General features: G+C 36.4%; 1 protein-coding gene across 2 annotated transcripts; it reads left to right on the forward strand.

The window, feature by feature from the left end:
* Positions 1-355: 355 nt before the first annotated feature.
* LOC145559057 (uncharacterized) lies at positions 356-24,426 on the forward strand. Of its 2 annotated transcripts, XM_081620459.1 has the most exons (25): positions 356-512; positions 585-683; positions 912-989; positions 1,100-1,159; positions 2,621-2,778; positions 3,936-4,137; positions 4,634-4,753; positions 6,206-6,291; positions 6,383-6,493; positions 6,664-6,762; positions 7,311-7,396; positions 13,233-13,381; positions 14,268-14,411; positions 14,504-14,611; positions 15,264-15,374; positions 15,804-15,911; positions 16,076-16,186; positions 17,125-17,306; positions 17,444-17,915; positions 18,975-19,082; positions 20,061-20,119; positions 20,772-21,156; positions 21,847-23,388; positions 23,540-23,747; positions 23,840-24,426. In XM_081620459.1, exons 1-25 carry the CDS (start codon positions 384-386, stop codon positions 23,938-23,940), a joined length of 5,016 nt encoding a protein of 1,671 aa, XP_081476585.1. In that variant the 5' UTR covers positions 356-383; the 3' UTR covers positions 23,941-24,426. The 2 variants fall into 2 exon arrangements, with proteins under 2 accessions (XP_081476585.1, XP_081476586.1); XM_081620460.1 differs by lacking the exon at positions 6,664-6,762.
* The last annotated feature ends 542 nt before the right edge of the window (positions 24,427-24,968 follow it).

Raw genomic sequence — 24,968 nt, forward strand, 5'->3', positions numbered from 1 at the left:
TTAATAAGGATATGTGTACCCATGCACATGTTTTTAGGGATTAAAATAATGTTCAGATGACAAATTTCTGCTGGAGTAGCTATAATATCCTATCAAACCTGTCCAAATAAACTTTCTCTGTATCTAATAATGCGGTTGAAAGCTTAAATTGGGCCCATATCTCTTATGGACTTAGCTGCTGTAAAGTTTTCTATTGCTGTGCCAAAGACTTATAGCCAATGTTATAGGCTTTTGATTGGTTAAATTTCCAGCGACTGTGGCTTCTTTTGTTTTGTCTTTCTATTGTATTATTTACAATTATATGACAATTGACAACCTTCTTTGTGTTTTGATTATTCAGCAAGGATAGCTCTTGTGTGTTTTCATCAAGTGATATCCTAGAAATGGATTCTGTAATATCCAGTTTTGATATTTATGAAACCAAAGAAGCGGGTCCTCTGATCCTTGCCTGGGCTGTTTTTCTTTGCCTGATTGTATCTCTTCCTGGAAAAGAGGAACACAGTGAGCTAACGGTAAGCTTATCTGATAAAATAGTTTTCTTTCACATATCATATTTATAAGCACATGTTGTATGATTTATTCAGGAAGTTGACCATGTTGGGTATGTTCGTCAAGCCTTCGAGTCTTCTTCATTGAGCATTTTTATGGAAATTCTTCAAAGTGATGTGATGAAGGATTCAGATGTAAGTTATACCTGCTGATATTCATCTTTACATGTAGAGAGTACAGTTAGTGATTTTATTCCTTTTGTTATCTTGGATATGTTGCTTTGCCATTTTTTGCTGTAAGTCTGCAACTATATGAAGTTATGAACTATTATGCAGAGACTTGACAATTGATCTGTAGTTCTTGCCGAAATCAATTGCCAATATCATTTTATTCCTGATGGGTTCTGTATGTCTTTGCTCAAGGGACCTCTGGCTGGATACCGAAGCATCTTGAGGACATTTGTTTCTGCATTTATTGCATCTTATGAAATTAATACCCAGGTAATTATTATCTTTTGGGTATGAAGAGGGGGGGGGGGGGGGGGGCATCATTAATGTACTAAGTTTATTGTTTATCTTAGCTTCACCTATATGGTTTCATCGTTTTGCAGCTGGAAGATGATACTTTCAGACTTATATTAAATATCCTATGTGAGACCTACCGTGGAGAGGTATGTATTCTACTTTCTTTCTATCTTTTTTCTTTTTTTTTTTTTTTTTTTTTTTGTAAAATGTTTCTTGAATTTTATCATTGGTAACTACATTTGTGAATATATTACTTGCCGGAAGCTTTTGGTTGATGGAGCGAGGCAAATTCCTCATTCCTTAAACTTGATAAATGCTCACGTTGTTCCACTTTACTTGCCCTGTTTAACCAAAAAATCTCTCATTTTTGGTCAAATGGGCAGCTAAAGTGGGATGGATGTAGTAGCATTTTTGCACTCTCTTTTGGAAGTAGATGGACGTGTCATTAAATTTTCTTAAATGAAGGTTCCTTAATTTCATATCAATTTTTTATGTGCTTATTGTGGGATTTTTTTAATAATATACTCCCTCTTCCCCAAATGATTTGTATCAGTTTCTATAAAGCCGTCGCTAATTACTTACAACACTCTTTCTGAAGGCATGAACCCTCAATATCTTTCATAGTTTCATATTTCTCACTGACTTTCAGACCAATATACTTGTTACTTTCTATAAAAATATAAAAATAAATCCTCTTACTCACATCTTCATAAGTAATGATACATTTCCCTCTAAAAAATTACCCAACTATCAACTACCACCCAATAGAATATAATTCCAATTAAATTGTCTAAATCCTTTACCAGTTAAAGGCGTTACGAGTGATTTGGGAGGAAGTAGTATTTTAGTACTGTATGATTTGGCTATTGATCCAAAAGGGTCAACATTAAGGGTGTTAACCATGTGCTCGTTATTTGATATAGTCTCATCTATTATGTGCATGCTTTTTATAAAGTTGATATTTGCAAACTAGCAAATGTGCAGTTTACTTTTAAAAACTTTATGCACCTTGAAATTTGGTGTAGTTCCACTTCGGTGTCCTGTGTTTTCTCTAATTTTATGCTGGTGCCTTGACATTCTTTCATGCGATTCTTGTTTTACATGTTGATTCCACTACAAGTTGGAGCAGAATTTAAACCTTCTTTTATACTTTGTTGTGTTTGATGAATTTGCCAAGTGTATTTTTTTCTTTTTTTTTTTTTTCTCTTTTAAAGTTTTTTTTTTAGTAAAAAACCAGAATATAAGGAAGGGAAATAATATTTTATTTTATATTTTTGTGCTGTTTGTAAGAACTTGGGATTTGTAAGAATTTTAGATGACGTTAGTTATCCATTGAATAATGAAAGATACGTGATAATTTTTATTATTATTTTTTTTCTGATGGGGTAAATTAATTAAATGGAACTGTTGAAGAACTTAATTTCATGACATTAAAGTGGGGAAAAAAAAAACCTTTGAATGTCAGGTTACCGAAATGGAATTGGTATAAACGCGGTGCACCAAAAATAGAATTTTGTGAAACCTTATGGTACACCAAAGTTATATTTGTAATCGCTGATTTGGTAGAGAAGTGCTCTAGTTTGTAATCTGATTTTAAAATGCTGCAGGAGTCACTTTGTGTTCAATTCTGGGACAAAGGCAGCATAGTTGACGGTCCTGTTCGTTGTCTCCTTTGCAATTTGGAGGGTGAATTTCCGTACAGAACTATTGAGCTGACTCGCTTTTTAACTGCAGTCTCTGAGGGGTGCTGGCCTGCGGAGTGTGTGTGAGTAAAGATTTGTTTTTGTGTTGAGTAAAAAAAGTGAATTTTTCTCTGAAAATTTCTTGAAGTTTCAGTGGTTTGATTTTCTTGCTGACCCTCTTCCTTATTCCTAGCTGTATACAGCTTCGTAATGCTTTTATTATGTGATTTATTTGCATTTTTCGTAATATGATATATTTATATAATTATAGTTATTGCTCACATTTTGGTAACTTAAGTGTTGAAACTCAAAGCAGGACATTTAATTTATATTGGACGGAGAATTAGTTTTTTTTTTTACCTTATGAGCGAGAGGAGGTAGAGGGAGACCAAATATGACTTGGTTGGAAGGAGTTAGGAAGGATATGAAGCAAATGGATTTGCATGAGAATGAGGTAATTGATTGTAAGGGATGGAGGAGGAAGATTTTTGTGGATGACTATATGGAATAATCACTTTTGGTTATGTAGCCTACTCACTTCTGGGATTAAGGCTTTGATTGATTATGAGCGAGAGAAACATTAACTTCTAAGGTTGAAGATACACCGTCCTCTAAGAAGTAAATAATTACCATAAATGTAACTGAAATCCAAAGGGATGCTAATTATACTAATCTCCCATATACAGTCATATAGATTATATTAGGAACATAATTAAGTATCTATTTAGATTTTGACGCTCCTCTCTTACCAATTTACCCACTTGTTAGTAATGGAAGTTGATTGCCGCCACACCCCCCACCCCTCCTCTCTCTCCCCACTCCTTTTCCTCCCCTCTCCTCTCTCTCCCCACTCCTTTTCCTCCCCTCTCCTCTCTTTCATGTATATAATTCTTAGAAAGATGCACAATGCACCCTTAGCACAATTAAGATATCGTTCTCATAAGAGGAAACTAGCTTACAATGCAGAAACTAGTTTCACCTAGTTTTGCCTCTAGTTTGATGCATTAATTGCATGATGGGGTTATCATGCTCATAGGTTATCTTAGGCATTGGGAACAAAATTTTTGACTTGTTCTGGAACCTTGTCTTCTAATGAGAGTGAACCTTTTGAAAATTTGTGGATTCAGTTTTTATTGTCCAATTATACTCTTAGGCATAAATGATTTGACAAACAAAGTTGGGATATCAAACTGTCTCATAAGTCATAACTCTGGATTTCTCATCTTATTTATGTTTGCAGGTACAATTTCATGGAGAAATCTGTTGGAATCTCGTCTGTGGTTGAGATAGATAGTGATTTGTTGGCTGGTGGAGCATCTCAGCTAATTGAGACTCAAATTCCATTGCATGTTCCTACTGTTGAAGGTTTACTTATTCCAAGTAAAACCCGTGGTCGTATTCTGAGAATGATTGATTCCAAAACTGCTCTTGTGCGCTGGGAGGTAATTAAAGTATATTCGATTTGCTTCTTGTTTGCTCCATTTTCTCTCATGACATAGGATGAAAAAAAGTTCCATCTCAGTGCCCCTTGCATTTTAAATTTCTTTATTCTGGATGATTACAATTAGCCTATAACAAATTATATATAGTAAGGTACAAAGGTGCCTTGTTTCGAATTGATTTTCTCTGTTAATTTAATCATTTTCCCTTACCATTTCTAGAACGTTGATGGGTTGATATTTGGTAACTTGTTTCATGATAGATATTTATTATGATGACTGTTGTTATTGTATAATATTGTGGATGCTTTTTTATTTTTATTTTTTTTTACTTCATGTGATTTTTATTTTTATTTTTTATACGTAGTATTTTTTTGTTAGGCAGTTGATTGAGTGCTTTTTTACTTGCTTAGATTTTTCTATGACTAGGTGCTAGATTGTTTTGGTTTGAACTGGAGTGATTTTATGTGGCATTAACATTTGCTTCATAAACCTGCAGTACAAGCAGTCTGGGATGGTTGTCTTGCTTCTGCGTTTAGCCCAGATGCTGGAGCTGGATGGTAATGAAGAGGTTCTTGTGATCCTTGACCTTTTTAGTCGAGTTGTATCCTTCAACATGGTAAGAAGCTATTTGATACTCTTGTTTGCATGCTGATTGCTAATTGAATTAATTAACCTCTAAGTTTTGGAGTTGGCTCTTTCAAATGAAATTGTATAATAAGATTTTAATCCTTCATTATTGATAGAATTTTAAGTAGGTCATAGCCTCATAGGCGAATGTTGCTGTACAACACCCTATAACACAATTTTCCTTGAAAGTATATATAGTCCTCCAAAGTTTTGTTGTTCTAACTTGGCCTCTTATCCAATTAATTTCAGTGCTTGGCTTCGGATTTAGTAACCTCTAGGATCCGGATGTTAAACTCTTGTTTTTCTACCTCACCATCACCTCAATTTTCTACCAAGGCCCTTGCCTAGGGTGTGAGGGTCAAATAAATGCAGACCTAAGAAAGGTTAAAATCAAAGCTTTTTATACTTGGTTAACAATAAGAATCTTAAACTTATGCTGATCTTAAATGTACGGCTATACTTTTTGGACCAGCCTTGTTATGGACATACTTTTTGGACCGTGAAGTGCATGGATTTACGTGAGGATGAAGTTTTGGATCGTAAGGGATGGAGGAGAAAGATTTATGTTGATGACTACACGGAATAATCAAATTTGGTTCATGTTAGCCGACCCCACTTTTGGGATTAAGGCTTTGATCGATTGATCGATTGATTGATTGTTATGGACATAGTTTTTGAAAAAAATTTGGGTATTATGTTGAAAAGATACGGTCAGTCAAGGAACAACCTTGAAGACCAGTAAAGGTCGGTTTGAGATTGTGAGTATAATGTACTGATATGCACTCCCCCAAGTGTAAATAGCTGGGTGTTATCCTTTACAACATAGTGCTATTCCAGAGCTACTGAGATTAGTGCTGTTGCTCAGAGCCCTGCATCATATAGCCAGGACTTAGGGTATGCACTACTTTAAGGAGTTTCGAGTAGTCAAGCTGAAGTCTTAATACCCTTCTACTTGTGGTCTCTGGAATGAAATTATCCCAAAATAGGCAAATATTCCACATGACTATCCGTTGCTTATGAAGGCTTTCACAGTATACAGCAATAGTCTGCGCTGTTAACATTTATAGAGTAATGATACTAGGTGAAAAGATCCTGCTGTTATAGTGAAATCAATATGGTATGTTGAGGCATCACAATTTATCAGTATCTTGTATACAAGAGGAAGCAGAGAGTTTGGACTTCCGAATATGGTAGGCTGTTTATCTTGTGCGTGTCCGATAGTGGTAATGACTAAGGCTCTAAGCTTCTTGCTGGTTCCTTAGGCCACATATCTGAAAAATAATTAAGGATTAAGCCATGTGCAGTAGGAACAATATCTGCTCACCTGAAATAGATAGGCTTTGTTTTTAGCTGCATGAATAAAACGTCACATATATCTTTACACTGCATACCATTTACCTGCAACATCCTCTCACACTGTCCTGTGCTTAATCATATGCAGGATGTTTGTTTTTCTATGATGAATATTGGCAAATCGCTTTATCTTCAAACAAGCTATGGTGGTGAGCATATGGAGGGTGGTATCTGGTACCTTTCAGTCCGAGTTTCATTTTGCTTTTGTTTATTTCTCCTTGTCTAGTTTTTAATATTTTAATGTCAAATTTCCTTTTTATCGCAGGATTGACATGGTTGAAGTCTTGTGCAACCTTGTTAGAAATCTGTCACCATACAGTGGCAGTGTTTTAGCCATGTCCATGACTGTTAATATTCTTGCAAAGATGATGAAAGGGTAATTTTCTCAATTGTTCTATGTTTTGGTTGATTGTCTATTTTCCTGGAAGCATTCCTTGAACAAACAAAGTTTGTAGATTACAAAAGAGTGTGTGTGTGTTTTTGTTTTTTTTTTTTTTTTTTTTTTTGAGAATTAATTCCTTTCCTTTTATTGTCCTTTGAATTCAGCTCACCATCACATGTTAGTGCTGTGGTTTTGACGATGAATATATTTGATCTGTCCCTAAAATCTAGCATATTCAATGATCAGAACAGTAGTTTATCAAGGTTAGTGCTTATCATTTGGTCATTATACCGAGTAACTTTCAAGTGAAATGGATATGCATTGTTGTTACTTGCTTTTGTGGATATCATTTATTTGTTTTGTGTTTGCATCTATTCCAACTCCTCTAACTACTTACTGGGTTTAAGTTATTATTATTTTTTGAGTTATGGATTCGTTGGATTGACCAGGTTGCAGTACCTAATTCTATCTTGTAATTGAAACTTCCGTCTCTTACACAATTTGCTTGTGATTACTGTAAAAATCTTGTCTATGGCAGTTTTTAGTTTTTTACAATGGACTGTTGGTGTTGTAATTTTCATCTAATATGTCAGCTTTATGGTAAACTCCAACAACTCTTATCATAAAACTGGCAAGATTTGTGGGTGTAGCAAATTAAATCTGAGACCTAGTGTTTGAGCATTATAATTTCAAGTAAATTGCTTCAACGATTTACTTAAACAGTTTTTTGTATCTCGTACAAATGGTGAATGACAAATGGACATATCAAGATGTAGAACTTGACATTTGATGTTTTCTATTTCTATACCAGTGGTTCTTGGTTACTTTCGGGAAGACTTGCAAAAATGCTTTTGATTGATTGTGAGCACAATGGTGGTTGTCCCCTGACTATTTCAGGTATCTACATTGATTTTGATCATGCTTATTACTTTTGCTCTTTCTCTTTAGCAGTCACTCATTCACATACTTACGGAATCGTGCTATATTTACCATTGTTTACATTGAATTTCATTATAGATTTTTGACCCTTGATTATGTTGGGTATTTAATCAGCTTTGATGGTGGCTGCACTATGTAACTATTTACTATCTCTTAGTTTTTCTACATGTATCTTTTCCTAGGGAAGGAAAAAGAAAGCTTCCATAGTTTTTCTTCAGATGTCCCTTGCACTGGTTCATCCTTTTCTATTGAGTAAATGTATCTAAACTTTGTATGTAATTCTGGTTGGGCTTTAGCATGCATTCTTCCATTTCTAGCTTCTGTTTGCTAGATATTGGGGGTAACCAATGCCAAAGTCATAGCATTTTCTTGTTATCGGTTACTCCTAGTTAACTTCCCTTGATGGTCACCTTTTAATTTCCTTGGATTTTTTCAAATTATACATTTTTATACTGTTCTGAGCTTATGGTGTCTTGTTTTTTTGTTCAGTTAAGGGTTGAATATTGCGTGGGAAATTATTGTTACCTATTTGCCTATTTTCTCCACACAAAATCGTTTTTGTTAACTTGTTAGTGTACACTCCCTCTTTAGTAGTTTGAAGTTATTGTAGATAAATCCTGGTCCTGCAAAAACAATCCTCATTATAATCTGAATTTATCATTTCCCTTCTTTCTCTTCTTTGGTGTTTCTTACTTTATTATCACTCTTCATTTGTGAGTTTTCTTGTGGTGTAACTTAAGTAAACATGAAATTGGGTTTAATATGAAATATTATTGGGAAATTCTCTTTGGTAGACCTCTAATAATAAACATTCTCAGTGGTAAAATGCAAAAAAAGTTAATATCCTTGGTAAACTATGTTTTAAAAAGTTAAGTCAATGGTAACATTTAGCAAGATAATTAGCATTTTAAGCATAACTATGGTTAACCATGGTTAAGAACCACCTCCCCACCACCCCGCCACCACCACCTCTGTCCCTCCCCTGTACGCAGCCCCCCTCCCCCACCGCCTGAAAACCGCCGGCGTCCCTTTCCCCCTAACCAACCGGCGCACAGCCTCCTCCCCTACCGCCGACTTCATCCCCCCTCCCCTTTCCCTTAACCTCGACACCACCAGCCCCCACCCACACCCTTTCCCGAAACCCTAAATCCCCACTGGCGACACCTTTTGCTTCAACAAACATCAAATTAATTTCAATTACCCGTAATTCACATAATTTCTTATTCAATTGTGAGGAATTAGGGTTTCGATTTCCAGAAATTCACAAATTTAGTTCGATTTTTTTCATCATTTTCAATGGTGGTGAGGTGCGAGAAAGGAGAGAAGATGGGGAAGGGTGGTCGAAGGGGTTGGGTGCTTGGGGTGTCGGGGTGGGGGTTGGGTAATCGGGGTTGGGTGTCGGGGTTGGGTACTTGGGGTGTCAGGGTAGGGGATAAAGGTTGCCGGCGGGAATGGGAAAGTTAGGGAATAGGGGCTGGGGGAGGGGAGCTGCGACCAGAGGAGGGGGAGGGGGAGAGGGAATGGTGGCAGGATGGTTGGGAAGGTGGTGGCAGGGTGGTGATTTTTATTTTTTATTTTTTTTAATTAATTTTAGAATGGGGGTATTTTAGGCATCACAACTTTTTTTTACTTAGAATGGTTAACCATGGTTAAGAAATGCCTAATTACATTGATTAAGGTTACCATTGACTTAACTTTTTAAAATATAGTTTACCAAGGATATTAACTTTTTTTGCATTTTACCACTGAGAATGTTTATTATTAGAGGTCTACCATAGAGAATTTCCCAATATTATTTTAGCTTAGTTTTCCTTTTCGTACTTTCTCTTAGCCACCGACTTATACGTGCATTCAAATGTGTAAGAAGCTGTATGTAATTAAAAAATGAAGAGAGTGTTAATTTGTATTACTTTTATGTTCCACGGAAAAATATATTTTTCAAATTATTGTGTGTGTCAGTTAAAGGTACAGGCAATAATTATGTAGAAGATGAAACAGTACTCAAAAAGGAAAGGTTGTCATTCTTTTCAATATGCATGAGTGCCCATGCAGCAAAGTAGTTCAATCATTCATTGAAATTGTCTAAAGTGCTACTCCGTAACATCTAGTGATTATAAAATGCGTTTGATTAATCAATCAACTTAGCTAGAATCATACATATTAACATATATAAACTTTGCCTACAAATCTGGAAACCCTTTGTTCTTTTGCCAAGCTGTAAGTTTGTTATTTATTTATTTTTTTTTAATATATAAGAGGCTGTTGATTTATTTTTTAGTTTGCGGATTGGTTCTTGGAATGTGGGGTCTCTTACGGGAAAATCAGCAGAATTGGTAGAAGTAATGAAAAGACGACGCGTGAACATCATGTGCCTCCAAGAGACAAGATGGACAGGAGAAGGAGCTCGAGGCTTGGTTTTGGGGTATAAGGTATGGTATGTTGGGCAAGAAACGAGCCACAGAACAAGGAATGGTGGAGCTAGGAACGGAGTTGGTGTGGTTCTCGATAAGAGGTTGGCAAAAGAGGTGATCGAGGTCTATCGGAAGAACGATAGGTTGATAAGGCTGAAGTTGCTATGTGGCAAGGAGATTGTGAATGTTATCAGTGCTTATGCTCCCCAAGTGGGTTTAGATGCAGAAGAGAAACGACAATTTTGGGAGGATCTAGACGAGGTGGTACAGGGTGTCCACCACTCAGAGAAGTTATATATTGGAGGGGATCTAAATGGGCACGTTGGGGCGAGCCGAGATGGCTATGAGAGTGTCCATGGAGGCTTTGGGTATGGGCAGAGGGACGCAGGTGGTGAAGCTATTATGGATTTTGCCCAATCATATGATTTAATTTTGGCTAATACTTGGTTTAAGAAGAGGGATTCACACTTGATAACTTTTCGGAGTGGAGCAAATGCAACTCAAATAGACTTCCTGCTCACAAGGAGCATAGATAGACAAAGTTGCCTAAACTGTAAGGTTATCGGCTATTGGTAATGACTATTCGTCTGAAAGAGAAGGCGAAGAAAAAAGTTAGACAAGAAGAACCGAGGATAAGATGGTGGACCCTAAGGGATGCAAAGGCTAAGGTTTTTACAGAAAAGGTAATTGAAGAAGCGGATTGGGATGGAGAGGTGGATCCGGACATGACTTGGTTACGAATGAAGAACTGTTTCCTAAGAGTAGCCAAAGAGGTCTTAGGGGAAGTAAGGGGAAGAACTTCGATACGGAGAGATACTTCGTGGTGGAATGAAGAGGTGAAAGCAGTAATTAAGCAAAAAAGAGAATGCTATCAAGCCTTAGGAAAATGTAGGAGTGATGAAACCTTTGCAGCGTATAAGGAGGCTAAGAGTAAGGCAAAGGCAGCTGTTCGCCAAGCAAAAGAAAAGGCATATCAGGAGGTTTATGAAAAGCTTGATTCCAAGGAGGGAGAAAGGATCATTTATAAGATGGCAAAGAGAAGACAAGATGCAAGGAAGGATATTGGCATGGTGAAGTGTGTCAAAGATAAGAACCAAATGGTCCTAGTGCAAGAGGAGGACATCAAGGACAGGTGGAAGGGGTACTTCGATGAATTATTTAATGGAAGTAATGGAGTTGTGATAGGAGATACCTCTGTGAGTGATGAAGAAATCAACATGGAGTATGTGCGAAGGATTCGGAGAGTAGAGGTGGAGATTGCACTGAGGAAGATGAAACCTAAGAAGGCGGTTGGCCCTGATGGGGTACCGATAGAGGTGTGGAGGTGTTTGGGTAAGATTGGTATTGATTGGTTAACAAACCTTTTCAACAAGATATGGACGGCTACAAGGATCCCACAAGATTGGAGGAAGAGCACCTTGGTCCCGGTTTATAAAAACAAAGGAGACGCTCAAGATTGCTCTAACTATCGAGGAATTAAGCTTATGAGCCACACTATGAAGCTGTGGGAAAGGGTGATTGAACAAAGGTTGAGGGCATGCACAAGCATTTCCGATAACCAATTTGGTTTTATGCCTGGGAGATCTACTATGGAGGCAATCCATTTGATAAGACAAATGATGGAGTTTTATAGGGTAAAGAAGAAGGATCTTCATATGGTCTTTATTGATTTAGAGAAGGCATATGACAAGGTGCCAAGAGAGATACTTTGGTGGACAATGTTGAAGAAAGGTATCCCACGAAGGTATGTAGACCTAGTTAAGGATATGTATCGGGATGTGTCAACAAATGTGAGGACATGTGGAGGGTTGACAAAAGATTTCCCTATTACAATCGGATTGCATCAAGGGTCTGCATTAAGCCCTTTTCTTTTTGCAACGGTTCTAGATGAATTAACTAGACCAATTCAAGATGAGGTTCCATGGTGTATGTTGTTCGCAGATGATATCGTTTTGGTGGATGAGACTAAGGATGGGGTTAATGTCAAGTTGGAGCAATGGAGGCAAAGGTTGGAATCTAGAGGGTTTAAGCTAAGTCGGAGTAAGACTGAATATTTGGTATGTCGTTTTGGCACTCAGAGGGGGACAAGCAATGAAGTGGTGAGTTTGGATGGAAAGGATTTGACCATGAGTGAATGTTTTAAGTACCTAGGGTCGATCATCCAGAAGAATGGTGACATTGATCAAGACGTGACCCACAGGATTAAGTCAGGGTGGCTTAAATGGAGAGCGGCCACGGGAGTGTTATGCGACCGCAGCATTCCCTTAAAGTTGAAGGGAAAATTCTACAGGACTGCCATAAGACCAGTGTTGCTCTATGGTACAGAATGTTGGGCTTCTAAGAAAGAGCATATTAAAAAGATGGAGGTTACGGAAATGCGCATGTTAAGGTGGATGTGTGGAAACACTTTAAGAGATAGAATCAGAAATGAGGTTATTCGCAAGAAAGTAGGTGTGGCAGGCATTGTAGATAAATTAAGGGAAAATCGTCTGCGTTGGTTTGGACATGTAAGACGGAGACCCGAGGGTGCACTGGTGCGAAGAGTGGAAGAGTGGGACCATGGAGGGATTAAACGAGGAAGAGGGAGACCAAAGATGACTTGGTTGGAAGGAGTGAGGAAGGATATGAAGTGCATGGATTTACGTGAGGATGAAGTTTTGGATCGTAAGGGATGGAGGAGAAAGATTTATGTTGATGACTACACGGAATAATCAAATTTGGTTCATGTTAGCCGACCCCACTTTTGGGATTAAGGCTTTGATCGATTGATTGATTGATTGATTGAGGCTGTTGATTTAGTTGTTACATTTTGAGGTCCTATGTCAAATTACCGAGCTCTGTCTGACAATAGATTAAGAAGATATTGTGTATTCTGATTTCCTCGTGATGTTTCCCAAAGTGGAACATTGATAGATGTTTTGGTGCAAGGTTTATTGGAATTCTTGCTGCATCATTAAGATATCCTTATTTTGTCAGTGTATACTTAATTTTCTGTATGGTCATTTTTTACTATTCGTAATGTTCAAATGACTTCTCAAGAAACTAGTTTAAACTTCAAGGGCTGGTTGGAAGGAGAATAGATAGATAAATTTCTTTTCCCTGCCTCTCATCCTACCCTGTTTTGCTTCTGAGTTTGATAGTGGTGGATGAAAAATTTATAAATAACTGCCATCTAGGATTAGAGTGCTGGAACCATCTTGGAGTTTTCTAGATATCCTATTGTTTGTCACTGGCTTCCGACATCTGTCATCTATGGCACATTCTTATACCTAATCTTTGTTTGCTCTCGTTTATTTTCAAATCTTTGCCATTTCTATCACTACGTATTTGTTATACTACTATAATATTACAGAGGTTTCATACAACTTTGTTTGATATTGCAGTTTTGGAATTCACCGAGCAACTTCTTGGAGCTGGGGTAGAAAATGAATTTTCCCATGCTCTTGTCATGTTCTGTCTTCAGTATGTCTTTGTAAATCATGAGTACTGGAAATATAAGGTGAAGCAAGATCGATGGAATGTGACTCTGAAAGTATGTAATATTTTTCTTTCTGTGGTACCTTCTAGTTTTCTTTTGCCTTATTTTGTATGGCTAAGAGGTTGCATAATCACTGTGAAGTTCCATAATCAATTGACTTTTATAGTTATCTGGATACTAAATGATAAATAGACTGTGGTCTTCAGAATTTCCAATACATCATCCTCTGCTCTCATCTTGAACTTTATGATATGTTTTGGTTTGCCCTTTTATGGGATATGCACATCAGCACCTTTTTAAACAAATGTGTCCAATTCTCCATAACTAGTTATGCAATTTTGCGATGATAAAATCAAATATCCTGTAACAATCCGAGTATCAAGTCAGTATTTATAGTATCAAAAGTCTTGAAATAGGACTATAGGAGTCTGAATGTAGTTGAAAGTCAGGAGGCTGTTATATCAGTATATGACTCTGTCAAAAGCCTGGTACCATACATTTACTTGCATGCTACATTCATAGTGATTATGTTGATAGACATTAATTTCCGAAGTAACGGAGTGTTTTGAGAGATATTATTTGCAAACAAATAGATTATGTTGACAGACTTTAGTCTGCATAGAAACAGATTATGTTGTTCTTACCAAATTGCATTTGATGATAACTGTCCTGTTGGTAGATTTTCTGTTTTGAGCTCCCCTCACATCATAATAATGTATTTGTCATGCATCTCTGAGAGATGGGAAGGGTTCAAATGCCTGAGTACATTGGATAGATTCATAGATATGATTGCTCCAGGGCCACATCTGTGGATGTTTCTTCTGCAGAATAAGACACTACACCAATTAATGGCTTTTTCTTTCTAGAATTTCTATTGCTGTTTTGGTAAAAAAAAAAAAAAAAAAAAAAGTGTGTCATTTTATTTCTCCTTTCTGCACAGGTGCTTGAAGTGCTGAAAATGAGCATTATATCTGTCCCATACCTGACAAAGCTCGGTGGGTATATGAAAGATATTATACTTTCTGATTCTTCCATCCATGGTATGATACTTCGAATTATTTGTACAACTTCACCAGCATTAGAGGTAATTGTGACTCATTTTAAATTTACATTCATTCTTATTTCTAGGTTTTTTACTTTTCAATTGTAGAGTTAAATGTTTCCGTTTATGCTCAGAAACTCAACGTCAGTAGACTTTATGATTGGAGAGAGATTGATGGGTTGCAGCATGCAATATCCTCCATGTTGGATATTCTAGTGAACATTCTCTCCACCTTCCCAGAGGTACTACTTCTCTCTTTGCAATATAGATCTCATTTACATTATAAAATGTTGAACAAAATCCTCCCTGTCCACAGGCATAACTACAAAGAGGGGACAGGATAAGGGGAAGGTATTCTGAAGTAGGTTGTGTAACTACTAAGTAGATCTTCTATTAGCCTTTGTTTAAGTTTGTTATTTTATCTCGGGTGCAATATAATAGACATTCCTTCCAAAGCTTTAGATCTTTTACTCCCGCCATTTTTAATTAGTTGTTGTACATTCTTTTCGTGGTGTTTTAAAGTAGTTGTGCTGCCTTTTTATTTATTTATTTATATATATAAATTTTTTTTTTTCTCCAAAGTAACTTTTGCCTCCGACTCAAATTGGTATTTATACCCTTGTTTTTCTATCAACCCTTGCTTTATGATACATGTATACCCTTACACCACCCTTGAACTTCAGCCATAAAACGCATGTAAAATGAAGTGAAACAACTATATGCAAAGGAGGGACTCAGAGGAGTACGTAAGAAGCCATAGATCATGGTATAACTTTTATAGAATTTAATGCTTCACATATGGCTGTAATTCATTTCAAGGTACATCTTTATTTATTTGTAACTATTCTTGGACAACATTGTATTTACCTGCCATATTCCCCTGCTATTTTACAGGATGACTACTCTGGCTTGCCAGTCTTCTACCAAGCATTGCTGTCAAACTCTACTAAGCCGATTCCTGTTGTTGAGGCCCTGGCATCCTTAATCTCGTATTTCCGAAATCCTGTATGCTTTAAGTCTTTTTTATCATAAGATTTCCTTCTTAAATCAATCTAATTAGGGCTGTTGAAATTGAAAGAAAAATTAACTATCACATTCTATTGTCATATACTACCTCCATTGCCAGAAGTTCTTTACGATTAGTGTTTGCACACAAATTTAGGCGATTGGGTAAAAATGTTGATGTGTCTAGTGGGTTGGAGAAAAGTAAACATTGTGAGGAGAAGGGGGTAAGGTAGTAAAATGAATATGCAAAAAATAGAATTAAAATTAAGCAAAAGTGTGAAGAACTTGTAGGAATTGACTGATATGGAAAGCATAATGAACTTTAAGAACAGAGGTAATATGAGATAATTAAGAGGATCAGAAAATTTGTAAATATGTCTGTTTTAATTAGATACATGTATAGAGTATGCTGATTGGAGCATTATGCAGGCTATACAATTGGGAGCTACTACAGCACTTTCACTGCTATGCCGGACTGCTGATCGTTTGCAACCTTATCTATCTGGAAACGCAAACTTCGGTCTCGGTGGTAAACAGGTTGAATTTTATATCTGGTACAATATTGTTCAATCAAACTCTATGTGCTGTGTGGTTGAAATTAAAAATCAATGGGAGTCTTATTGTCTATCCTTATCCTGGACACAGACTTTGTGGCTGTGTATACAAGTCCTTGAAAGCTTTCTGAAACTATTTTGCCTCAGGTTATGCAACTAAGATCTGCCATTGAAAGTATTATTCGTGAACAGCCTGAAAGAAATGAACCCCTCTTTGTAGCAGCTATTGAGCTACTCACTTCTGCAGCAACTCACCAGGTTTGTTGCGTTTCAGTACTTTTCAATAAGAAACTGTAATGATGCCAGAGTATCCTATTGTTGACTCTATATGAATGAATTGAGTTGTGCTCTAAAAGAAAAAATTGAATTTTATGCTGGAGTAAACTATTGCTGACTCTGTATGAATTATCTAGCTATGTCTACATCTGCTTCCACTCTCTATTTTCTGTCATATCTATGTATGTGTTTAGGAAGTTTCTTGGACTATAGTTTAATTAGGTGAAACAAGAGCTATGCTGTAGTAATGGTTACCAAGTACGCAAATACAATCCAACTATCAAGATGGAATCCGTGGACATGGAAGTTTTGGAGTTGGAATGGTGATGCCCATATTATGGAGAAATAAGTGTTCCATGGACTACTTGTGCAAGCCAAGACTGAGGCACATGCTACATACAACTTGAAAACCTTTGCAAGTCAAACGGAGCCAAACTTTAGAGAACTTGGGCTTTTGTTATTATCAAATATTTGATTGGAGAGAACTTGTGCTTTTTGTAGACATGGTTAGAGTCATATCTTATTGGGTTTATTTGAGCTTGGTCCACCATGTGAGATACTCAGCTTTAGACAATGCTAAGGCGCTAAGCTAAAAGACACTTCTTGATAATGTAAATGATTATTTTTGTTATGTTGAATATTTTATAATTAGATTCGCATTGAATTTAGGCTGCCATGACAGCTGTTTCTATGTAGTGCAGTACCCTGCTTAAGTGTAATTCCAATTTTCATTTGAGTTTGTTGGTCTGTGCAATAATATTCCCCCTTATCATGGTTTTAGTGCTCTTCCAACAAGAATGAAAAGCAAGCATGTGATCTCTTCTCATGTTGAGTTTTATGTTACCACTTATCTGGTACCACATCTTACTTTCTTCCTGCTTTGGTGTCTGTTCACATTATTTACTATTCTGCTTGTGCAGCCTGCTTTTCTTGCTGCTATATTTGCTGGTGACGAGATAAGAGCTGACCATTTAGGGACTAATGGTGATCTAAATGAAAAGGGATGTTATTCAACTTCCCAGGCTTTGAAATCTGACAATGCAACACATCTAGTGGATATGCTTGTGCTTTATGTTGATAGATCTGTTACACTTCTTGAGAGGTAATAAGAGTGATGCATTGTATATCAATCTTGTAAGCCAATATAATTGTATGCCACCCCCCCCCCCCCCCCCCCCTCCCCCCCTAAAAAAAGTTATTCTAAGCTAATTTTTTTCATCTTCTGTATCTTACATCCAGGAATGCCAGAGTTCTTTTAAGTATACTGAATCTTATGAAAGCACTGTGGCAAGGAGCTGCTCAGTATTTTGATATTTTGAAGGCCATCAGAAAATGTAAGATGTTTTGGAAACAGTTGTCTGAATCTGTAATTCTCATCAGCCGTAAAGAAGCTCCCTTGCCGATAAATCTTGCTGAAACTGAGGCCCAGAAATTATCTTATGAGTATCAATGTCAGTCTGCTGCGTTGGACATTATGGCCTTAGAAATATTCCTGCAAAAGAAATTAATGCATGTCAAGTCACTGATGAGACAAACTGATCAATCCTTGAAAGAAGGAATTGATGGTGTTGGGAATAATGCACAAGGTTCCGCAGAATCTGAGCAGCTAGAAGATATCCTGCTATCTTGGTCTGATACCCCTTGTTTGAGCAATCTTCTAAAATCTTCTGCAGCTTGCATGTATGATACTGATGTTTATCTTCAAGCAAAGGTTAGTTTATTGTATTACCTTGTTACATTGTTGAGGCTTCATTTTTATCCTTACCTTCCTTGTTACTCAAAAGATAGTTTAGAATATTGAATCTTTGTAGCTATTCATCATAATCTGAAGTGCATATGCACTATTATTATTCTGTTTCTTTTTATTTGTCCCATACTCCCATTTAGTATCTCCAATTTTCAGGATAGATCAACTTAAACAATGAAAAATCATTGATAAATATGAGAAAAAAACATATTCATTGGGATGTTCGATTCATCTTGATGTTTAGTTTCAATATATGCAGTTTTACCAAAATCACAACACCTCTCATTTCATGCTTTCCAATGCATTATTGCAATTACTAATCTCTTTAATTATCAATAAGTAAAAGTTAAATTTTGATGTTGTGAAAGTATATATTGAGGTGAATCCCTCCTTATCTCCTTTATACTTTCTTTTCATCTATCCCCACATTTCCGCTCTTATTTTTAATTACTCTTTAACTTTTCTTGTACGAACCAAACAAAGGAAAACTATCTTGCAAGTGTGGTTTTTCTTGAAAATATGTTTTCCATGAAAACTAATTTTTCATTAAAAATGTTTTACATCAAACCAAACGGGGCCTTAGTGAAAAAGGAGGAAGTATTATTTTTTATTCCTGCTTTTAGAGATTTTGATGCTGGAATATGTGCATTGAGCATTGTGCCAAAAGGCAAACGGGACAAAGAAAAGGAATGAAGGGAGAATCTCTCTATTGGGTTTATTTAGAACATCTCAGGTTTATATAAAAGATACTATAGTGATGTTATTGAATATTCTAGCTTTTTATAGGTGCTGTCCGCTTTCTCTCCATTTAGTTTAAATATTGTTATTTATAAACTGGACTATCCTCGAGCAACTTTTTTGTATGCTTCACCTAATTGTTTTCTATATGATGTACTGTCTACCAAGGTCAGCTGTTTTCTTTTCCCTTACCCCGAGTTCCAGAATGATAGTGGTTTCTGGGATGCATGCTGTATTCTTGATTTCTTTCTATATTTTACAATTTATTTTATGTCCTCTCTGCAGATTGCTTTTGGTTTACTTGTTACACACATAATTGGGAAGTTGGCCACAGGTGATTCTGGTAGCATGTCTTTATCTTTCATAGCAGAAGTAACCGCATTGTCTACAAAGGTCAGTTCCTTTTGTTTTCATGCTGAAGGTTCCACCTGCTATGTGGGCCTCTTAACATATATATCTCTTTCATAGTTGTGTATTATATCTTGAATGTGTTTACTAACCTTATTAAGTTTACTGCTTGTACTCAATACTCCTTGCCACATGTCACTACATCCAAAAGATGTATGCATATGTTGTCTTGAATATATCTATGGACAGAGGATTTCTTGTTTAGGGAAAGAATTCATGTGTTAACCTGTCAGAACAAGAGAATTACATATAGATTGAAATGTTTACAAGCTGAAGTATATGTTTTGGAAGGCATGAGATGTGATTGTTCTCATCTTAATTTTCGCGATCTTCAATAATATGATGTATACCTATTCAGCTCTCATTGGTTTTTTCGTGAATTATGAAATTGTGCTTATTTGTTTATTATGTTGTGAAAAAGAGTGACAGTTTCAGTTAGTATAAGGATTATATTTTCATGCTTAGGATCTACTACTACTACTATTAGTATGAATAAGTATCATTAGGTTTTGATAAAGACAATTTTGATCACTTTTTGGTTGGTGATGAAATGATGTTTTATGAAAAAGTTAATAAATGTAAATGGGGTTGTTTGGGATAAAATCATTTTGGTGTTGTGCTACTTATGTTTCTTGTAACATTTTAATTTAATCCATTATTACTCTGTACGTCTTACCAATTGAATTGTCTACCAAAAAAAAAAAAAAAAAAAAAAAACTGTGTGGATTGTATACTTCTATGTTATTGAATAATAAGCAAACAAATTTATAGCCGTGAACAAGTATTGTGTATTTATAAATCTTGAAAACTGAAAAGTAAGTTGCAAGCAGATTATGATGGAATAATATACCATAGAATTTGATGTGTTCCATCTTTGTGTGTATGCTCATACTAACATATTATTCGCCTTCTTTCCTCTTCTGATGCCGTAGTCTGATTATTTATTATGGTAACTTCATGCAGTTATTCAAGCTACCTGCATTTTCGGAATTGTGCACCCAATATGCTCAGCATGGTTACAGGTATGAATATCCAGTCAAATGAAGGATGAAACTATTTGTGAGATTGTGAGAATTAGTTCAGTTGAGAAATTATAAGATTATTTCTGAAGGTTATGCACCCAATATGCTCAGCCTACAGGTGTGAATACCCAGTCAAATGAAAGATGAAAATTGTTTGTGAAAATTAGTTCAGTTGAGAAATAATAAGATTGGTTTTTATAAAATAGTTATTATGAAGGCTATTATTGTTTGAGGAATGAGTTTTCCAGTTTGTGGGATGAATTATAGATAGCTACTTTTATATATATATATATATATATATATATATATATATATATATATATATATATATATATATATATATATATATATATATATAAATGCTTGTATGCCAGTGTCATAAAATGTGTGTCTGCCAAAAAGATGTGATGGCTGTTTGTGTAACTGGAGGTCTGGAGCTACATCTGTGTTTTAAAGAATTTACATACTGATTGGGTCTTTTGGCTATGTGATGCATATCCAATTTTTTTTATATGTCTTTTCTGAATGCCTTTCGTGCATTTATTTCAAAAATTGAACTCTTGCATTCTCCATCCCTGCTATTTGTTTCTGTCTTTAGGATCCTTAGAGCACTTGTACTCTGGTGTAATGGTATACTGTTCTTTTCTTTCAGTGAAGGAATCCACATAAAGAACTTGATACTCAATGATCTCTATTATCATCTGCAAGGAGAGTTGGAGGGACGTGACATTGAGCATGGTGCATTCAAGGAGCTTTCCCAGTTCTTATCTAGCTCAAATCTTCTGCAAACTTACCAGAAGAAGTGTGTTAATGACTACTCGGCAGGAGCCAACAATGCTTACCTATTTGATCTTTGGCGCCTCCAACGTGACATTGGCCTTCATATTTGGGATTGCTCGGAATGGAAAGCGTCAAAAAAGATAGCGGAGAATACATTGTTTTATGTGCAGCGTGCCAACTCCATGCTGCTAATCCTCGGTTCAAGACTCCCAGCGTTGCGAGATCTTGTGACAATTTTAACTCTTGATATGGGGGATGTAAGTTTCTAGCTTTCCTTATTTTGCTTATGTTATCATTATCTGAGTTTTGGGTAAGTTCTGCATAGTCATAAAAGATTTGATTACTATGATTAGTTCTTTAGTGTGGTTCTTAAGGATAGCCATCTGGAATGTGCATTTGCCCACTTCTCTGTGAGTACTCAGTAGGCTGGATCTACCAGAGCATTTATCTTCTATGATTTCAATTGATCAATTTGGTTGAATTCTGCAATCACATGTTTACTTCTTTAGTGTCTATTTTACAAACATGCATTGAACAATCCTCGATCCTTTTTTCTAAAGGTTGTCTTTCCTATTTCCAATTGGTCTTTTTAATTGCTTACTCTACATTATGTGGTTTATCACATATTCAATTTAAACTAGGTGGTATAGCTTCAAATATGAGATATCTTTAAGACCTTTCTGAACTGTTACGGAGTATAAATCTTCTTAATTCAGTAGGATATTTGTAAGTAAAATCCTTTCTTAAGCACCATAAGACCTTTCTGAACTGTTACGGAGTATAAATCTATCCATAACTTGCTGATGAATAGTTTCGAGACATGGTTCATTTCATGTTGACTATTCTAAATTGTCGTTTTGGAATGTTGCAATGCTGCTTGAACAGTGCATATGATGATAATCTTTGTTCATTTCACTGATCTATTATCTTTGTCTTATTTAATTCAGTCGGTGAACAAACAGAAGAGTATGTTGAAGAAAATATCCAGGGACAGACTTCTTGCCTGTGTAGATCATGAATGCAATGAGTTACAAACAACTTTGGGATTACTGACAGCTGCATCCGATGCTCCACCTCAGGAAGTTCTTAATTATGTAGCTGCTCAGACAGAATTGCTTCTTTGTCTTGTTAGGCACGTTGACAGTGGCATGCCTTCACCTACTTGTTTGGTCATACTGAAAACTTGCGGTTTTGGTGTGAAAAAACTGCTTGAGTCTAGACTGTTTGGTAACAAGGTTAAACAAATAATTAGGTCCTTATTAATGCTGCTTCATTTGGTGGTGGATCATAGTTCTCACAGTATCTCTTCTTCAAGCACAAATGGCAGTGAATCTGAAGTCTCTAGTGAAGTGATTAATAATTGTTTGGCCATATTGCCAATACTTTGCAGCTGCACTGAAATTCCTGATCAATCTATCACCCTTGCAACCATTGACCTAATAATTAAGAAATTATTGGCACCCAGCACATGGCTCCCCATCATCCAACAACATCTTCAGTTGCAGCAACTCATTGTCAAGCTTCATGATCAGAGCTGCTTTGAATCTCTTCCAGTTATAATGAAGTTTCTTTTGACCCTTGCAAGTGTGAGAGGAGGTGCCGAGATGATTGTTGCTTCTGGTTTCTTGTCATCTCTGAGAGTTTTGTTTGCCGAAATATCAAATGGCTGTGTGGCTAACTGGGTTAAGCCTGAGAAATCCACAATGGTGGGAGCTGAGATTGAAAAGCCACAGTTTATTTGGGGATTAGGCTTGGCTGTTCTTACAGAAACAATTTGTTCTTTAGGAGAAACTTCGCTTCGCAACGAAGTGGTAGATAACATGATATCATATTTCTTCTCTGAAAAAGCGTATCTGATAGCTTATCATCTTAGTGCACCTGACATCCCATCTGATGATCATGACAAGAAACGTGCACGAGCTCAGAAGAGGAAGACCTCTTTATCTGCTTTTAGAGAGATGGAGCATACTCTTATGTTGCTTTGCATCCTTGCCAAGCATAGAAACTCATGGGTAAAGGCCACCAAAGAAATGGGTTCTGAGCTTCGGGGTAGTATTATCCATCTTTTAGCTTTCATTAGTAGGAGAAGTCACCGTCTTGGAGAGTCGTCTGGCCGGCCTGTGCCTCTTTTATGTGCTCCTATGTCCAAAGAGGAAAATGATTATTACAAAAAACCATCATTTGTAAATAGCAGAAATGGATGGTTTGCTGCTGCTGCTCTTGGGTGTGCTCCAGCTGCCAGTCTCCCTGATGAATATTCACAGACTGCTATTGTGGTGAAGGACCAAGTAAATGGAAATGCAGAGTCAGGGAGATCTACATACTTCTCAGATACTGTTGCTGTACAGATATATAATATCACATTTCTCATCCTGAAATTCTTACTCCTGCAAGCTAAAGATGCTGCTGGACGAGCAGAAGAACTGGGTTTCATTGATCTTTCCCATTTCCCTGAGCTTCCAGATCCAGAAATATTACATTGTTTGCAGGTAATATATTTCTCCTTTGTATAGATTTTACATCAGTTAACGACCACTTTGATTAGATGGTCAATTTGTCTTTATGCCATAATGTCTTTTCATTACATATGAACTTTGGATTCTGACTTCTAATCGTTTTTACGGCTTTACCGAAATCCAGGACCAGACCATTGCAATCGTTACTGAAGTTTGCGAAAGCAATAGATCTAAACAAATTCAACCTGACACCCAAGCAGTCTGCCTTTTGTTGCTTAAGATAGTGGAAATGGCTCTGTATTTGGAACACTGTGTCTCTCAAATCTGCGGAATTAGACCCGTGATGGGGCGTGTGGAAGATTTCTCTAAACAAATGAGATTTTTGGTCCGAGGTAAGTCACTTACAAGTCATTTCTACAGAAGACTGTTTATAAACCGTAGTTTATCAATTTAAATAGTGTTAATCTTAATATTTTGGTTGCAGCTACCGAGGGGCAAGCGTTCATGAATTCGTCAATGAAGCATTTGAAGCAAATTGTGTCATTTGTGTATCCAGGTTTGTTACAAAACGAAGGAATTTTGTAAATTCCGCTATATAGCAAGATAAGTGTTTTGTCCAAAACTTGTACAGAATATTGTAAAAGTAGTTCCCTTTATGTTTCTATAGAATCTTAAGACCTTCGTTGCATCTGGTCACTAGCGTGATTCCTAGTGGGGGTTAGAAAGAGAGTTGGAGAGAAGTGCAAGTAAGAAAAATTCCATATACCCACTACGAGAGATACTTTTCCCATTCAATTTGATGAGGCAAAATCATTCAAGTTTGAGCTTGATCATTCACATCTCTGGGATCTTATATCGTTTACCTTTTCAGCTATAAAGATAGCAGAGGTGATCGAAAAAGCCCGGCCATGATTGCCGTCATGGTCCATCCCGAAGTTGAGCCTGAGATTTAGCCTAGCCAGTCTCTTTAATCAATAGAACGTAACAAAAAATCTTCTACTTTGTATTTCATGTTTGTTTATAGCATGCCTCAAAAGAAAACGTGACAATATTTAGCTAAATGGAGCGTCTCTTCTTTCTTTTAGTCCTTTTCTTTAAGAAAATGATGGAGGTTGCCAAAAATAAGAATGATAATAATGATGGGAATTTTAATCAACAAAAAGAAAGAGAACAATGATGGGTATATAGGTGGTGTTGAAAGGTTAACCTCAATATAATTCTTTTCCAATTTCAACACCCTTGTCCACTATGTTAGAATCACCTAAGATTTGTAATTTAACATGGAAAATTCAGCTTAAACGTGAGGCTTATTATTATAATGTGCAAATGTAGGTCTATGTCCATGATAGTACGACAACATTTGTGATATACTATCAATTAGTGTAGACATCTTAACATGTTCAAGGCAGCAATACATGAGACTATTATTGAAAGGAAAAACATGATAATGATTTATCCTCGATGATTGGAATTAAAATGAAAATCAACATTATTATTGGTTTTGGATGGAACATGGAAGGTTAAAAGCGAAAATAAACCAAGTCCAATTATTTACGAAGTGTAATTCACCTCAGTCATTTGAAATTCTAGCACATGAATTTTTTTTAGGGATG

Source organism: Chenopodium album, chromosome 9 (genome assembly GCF_948465745.1).
Source record: "Chenopodium album chromosome 9, dcCheAlbu1.1, whole genome shotgun sequence".
NCBI lineage: Eukaryota > Viridiplantae > Streptophyta > Magnoliopsida > Caryophyllales > Amaranthaceae > Chenopodium > Chenopodium album.

What these genes read in the sequence shown, in the direction of transcription:
- LOC145559057 (XM_081620459.1), top strand. Translation starts at nt 384, where the DNA reads ATGGATTCTGTAATATCCAGTTTTGATATTTATGAAACCAAAGAAGCG. An exon ending in CAGAACAGTAGTTTATCAAG is followed by an intron (nt 6,763 to 7,310) that starts GTTAGTGCTTAT and finishes TTTCTATACCAG; the next exon opens with TGGTTCTTGGTTACTTTCGG. An exon ending in TATGCTCAGCATGGTTACAG is followed by an intron (nt 20,120 to 20,771) that starts GTATGAATATCC and finishes CTTTTCTTTCAG; the next exon opens with TGAAGGAATCCACATAAAGA.